This window comes from Anopheles aquasalis, chromosome 3 (assembly GCF_943734665.1).
Source record: "Anopheles aquasalis chromosome 3, idAnoAquaMG_Q_19, whole genome shotgun sequence".
In the NCBI taxonomy this organism is placed as follows: domain Eukaryota; kingdom Metazoa; phylum Arthropoda; class Insecta; order Diptera; family Culicidae; genus Anopheles; species Anopheles aquasalis.
Genome location: NC_064878.1, coordinates 6,844,013 through 6,847,489, shown reverse-complemented (window position 1 = coordinate 6,847,489; position 3,477 = coordinate 6,844,013). Strand labels below are relative to the sequence as shown.

The window sequence follows — 3,477 nt, the reverse complement described above, 5'->3', positions numbered from 1 at the left end:
ATGGAGACATTTGTGTGATCCCGGCGATGAGCTGTAAAGCCGGAATACAAATACCCTGGAACCTTCCACATCGACACAGTATATCCCCCTATCAAAATGTGGGATTTCAGTTGAAAGTTTTCCATTCAGTGTCGCACAAGCTATTTCATCCCCTGCCAGCATCCGGTGGAATGATGATGTGCAGTCGGGAAATTGTTTCATTTTTCCAACCCGTCAATTGCTTGTGCTGCGCGATGAGGAAAACTATTTCCACCAGACAAGAGAAAGTTTTGTCATGCAACGGACAAGGGGTGGTGGTGGGGGTGGGGAAAGGGAATGCCAACCTTCTACATCTCTGAGCTGTCTGGTTGCTTGGTGCCTTGGTAAATCTTCTCCGAAAATCCGTAAGACGTTCGAATACCAACGGGAGGAGGGGAAACGACGGAAGAACCGCCTCGGGGTGCAACTTAATCATAATTCTTCTGCTCGGTGCGCATTGTCTTGCCAGCAAGCACCAGGAACTTTCCGTGGCCGTGAGATGCATAAAAGAAACCCCTAAAAAGCACGCGGGCAGGAAGAAACAGAGAATTATTTGCAATTCTCGTAGCTTTGGAGGGGCTCGGGCCGTCGATGGATCATTTCTCATGGCGTACTTGGACGTTGTTCGTCGGCTGCCAGCAGCAGGAGCAGGCGCAAGATTGGTTTTATTGCTTTGCGAGCGAATCAATTTCGCAAATTCCTTTATTGGAAAATCAAGCAACGGGACCACCACCAATCCGGATCGTGCGTTAGCGCTCGGTGTAAAGTTACCAATCATTTGTGTTCAAGTTTTTTTTTTTGGGAAAATAATTGAAGTATTATGATTCGTAATAAATTATGCAGACAGACGAGCGGCTTGATGATGTCATCAAGAAAGTTGTCTTTGTTATTGATTGGTTTGTGCGCTCGTGGTACTCGTGGAAGTTTTTTTTACGCTGGATAGAACAGCGAAATGATAGAAGGAAGGGCTACCGGTTTGTTCTCGCATTCGTTTATTTAAATAATAATAATTTACATTCCATCCCTTATTATCTCTAACAACAACTCTTCTGTCGCCGCCCGGGCACCCCGGGCACGCAAGCACTCACACAGTTCAATTATCACCCCAAACGCCACATCATTACATCACCAAGGTCAACATGAAAGCACCTCACGGCGGCGGCGGCGGTGGCGGATTGGTTCATCATCATCAGCTACCGAATCAGTGGCCGCTCAAAGACAAACAAACGGCCAAAGGGAAGGGTGGCCGGGCACTCGCCGTTCAAACACGCGACTATCGCGATTGCCAAAATGTCAACATGATTGTGCTGTCACCCGAAACGATCACTCTTCCCCTTCCTCGCGGACCGGTCGGTCTGATCGCCTTATTTGCACGCACTACAGGACTTGGCGTACGCGTAGCTCGCGGGGTTAATTGCGGGCTTTTGTTCGGCGGTGGCTGCGGCGGCTGCTGCCACACCGTGAATGCCACCTTCAAGGTAAGGCAGCATGATGGGCACGTAGACGAGCAGCGGAACCGGCTGCTGGATGTTGAGCAGCTGTAGAACCTGCTGACAGGTGTCGCTCACGTTCGGGTGCGTCCCGTTGCGCTGCTGATCATCACCATCGATCAGCCGGTGAAGGGTTTCGCTAACGCGCAGCACCATCTGGTTGATCGCTTGCATCTGGGCGAGCAGATCTTCCGTCGTGCGCCCGCTGGCATCGCAGTTGCGATTGATTGGGAAGACGAATCCATTGAATTGACCGACGGTGTTGGGGAACTTGGGTTGGTGAGAGGAAAATGGTCCGTTCGCTGTACCGCAGTTCGATGACGGCCGGGGATCAGGTACGCTGGTGGTGGTGGTCTGTTCAAACGGTGGACGATACGTTGTGGCAGAGGGGAAACCGTCCTGAGGATCCACTGGATCGATCAGCAGAGCTGGCGGTGTGTTCTCCACTATCTTTGGCTGAGGTGTCGTTGCTTGGGCCACTCTGGGATCATCCGTTGTTTTGGTGTCTCCAGAACCACGATCATTTCCATCCGATGTCCCGTCACCGTTAGATTCCCCATTAATGTCTACATTGATGATGGATCCACCAGCAGAATGGTCCAGTTTGCCAATCTCAACAGCTGCTGGTCCCCATTCCAGATTAGGATTGCTATTTGCTCCAGAATTCGATACAGCATTAGCGTTAGTGTTGTGCGGTGAGTCCGGATTACCATTGTTTTGAGTTCCTCCGAAAGAATCGATACCATTCCCGTTCACGGTCGGTCGTACGGTGATACTTGGCCGATTAATGACTCCACCAGTGGTGCTCGTTGTTTTCTGTGGTGCTTGCGTCGGTGGTGGGGTAATACTGACGATCTCATCCAATCGTCGACAGGTCGACGGAAGGTAGAGATCGTTCCAGGCGACCACTTTCTCATCCAACTTACGGCCCTGCAGGTCTGCATCGAGTTTACTCCTACAAAAGGACCAAGAGCGGCCAGTTTAGAGACAGTAACAATAGGTAGCACAAGCCGCAATGGTTTAGACACTTACACACTGTTGGCCACTCGATCGGTGAACACTTTTGTTGGTTGATCCGGTGCCAGCAATCGGTAGCCCAGTCGATCGGCGATGTAGTACACCAGATGTTTCTCACCCATTGGATCCAACCAACCTGGAAATCAGATACCAACCCTAATGAGAACATGTTTTCCAATAAAACCACCACTGAACCCACCATAACAACCGTACGTGACGTCATCGGGACCTTTCATTTTATGCTGAAACTGGCTGTTTACTTTCTCCACCTGGTAGCCGTAGCTGAACTCATCTGCAATCGCGAACATACACATTAGAAACTGGCGCAATGAGCTGTCACTATTATATTACTTTTTCCAAAGCTCTGCTCATGGTACAGCTCGGAATCCTTCTGTTTAAGCTCGATGTTGTACGTATCATCTAGCGACGAAACCAACGCGACCACGCAAAGTATCACTGTCCCCGAGAGGAGCTGCAAACGCGAGAGTGAAATACATAAAATGGGATGTAAGCGGTACATAACGCATCGAAAGCATCACTCACCGGCACCGCCGGTCTGCACGTGGCAAACATCATCGCCACCAATTAGCACTTTCGATTGACCGTGAATAGGCGAGCTTCAGGAACTTCACTTTCGGTTGTGTAAACGAATACGCCGTCCAGTCTCGTCTCGAACGACGACTCTATCCCAACGTCTCGAGCTTACGCACTGAAGATGCAACCGTGCTGGACCGTCAATTTAAAGCTTTTGCTGATCCTCCGTACCGCAGGGGCGGGGAGATGGACCACGATGAATCAATATTTGTGTGGCTCTTATTATCTTTTTTTTTTTTGGCGCAGCACATGTCGCACTTGGCACTGGGGCAGGATGGTGGCCACCACCACGGTTTGGCGGCGGTTCTTGATCTAATTCCCGAACCGGATTTCTCGCGAGTGTGCTAAGGAGTGCTCG

General features: G+C 50.4%; 1 protein-coding gene across 1 annotated transcript; it reads right to left on the bottom strand.

Moving 5' to 3' along the window:
• Window positions 1–1,382: 1,382 nt before the first annotated feature.
• LOC126579171 (uncharacterized) lies at window positions 1,383–3,098 on the bottom strand. Its single transcript, XM_050242520.1, has 5 exons — window positions 3,069–3,098; window positions 2,877–2,997; window positions 2,725–2,817; window positions 2,541–2,661; window positions 1,383–2,463 (listed from the first exon to the last, which is right to left on the bottom strand). Exons 1-5 carry the CDS (start codon window positions 3,096–3,098, stop codon window positions 1,383–1,385), a joined length of 1,446 nt encoding a protein of 481 aa, XP_050098477.1.
• Window positions 3,099–3,477: the final 379 nt, after the last annotated feature.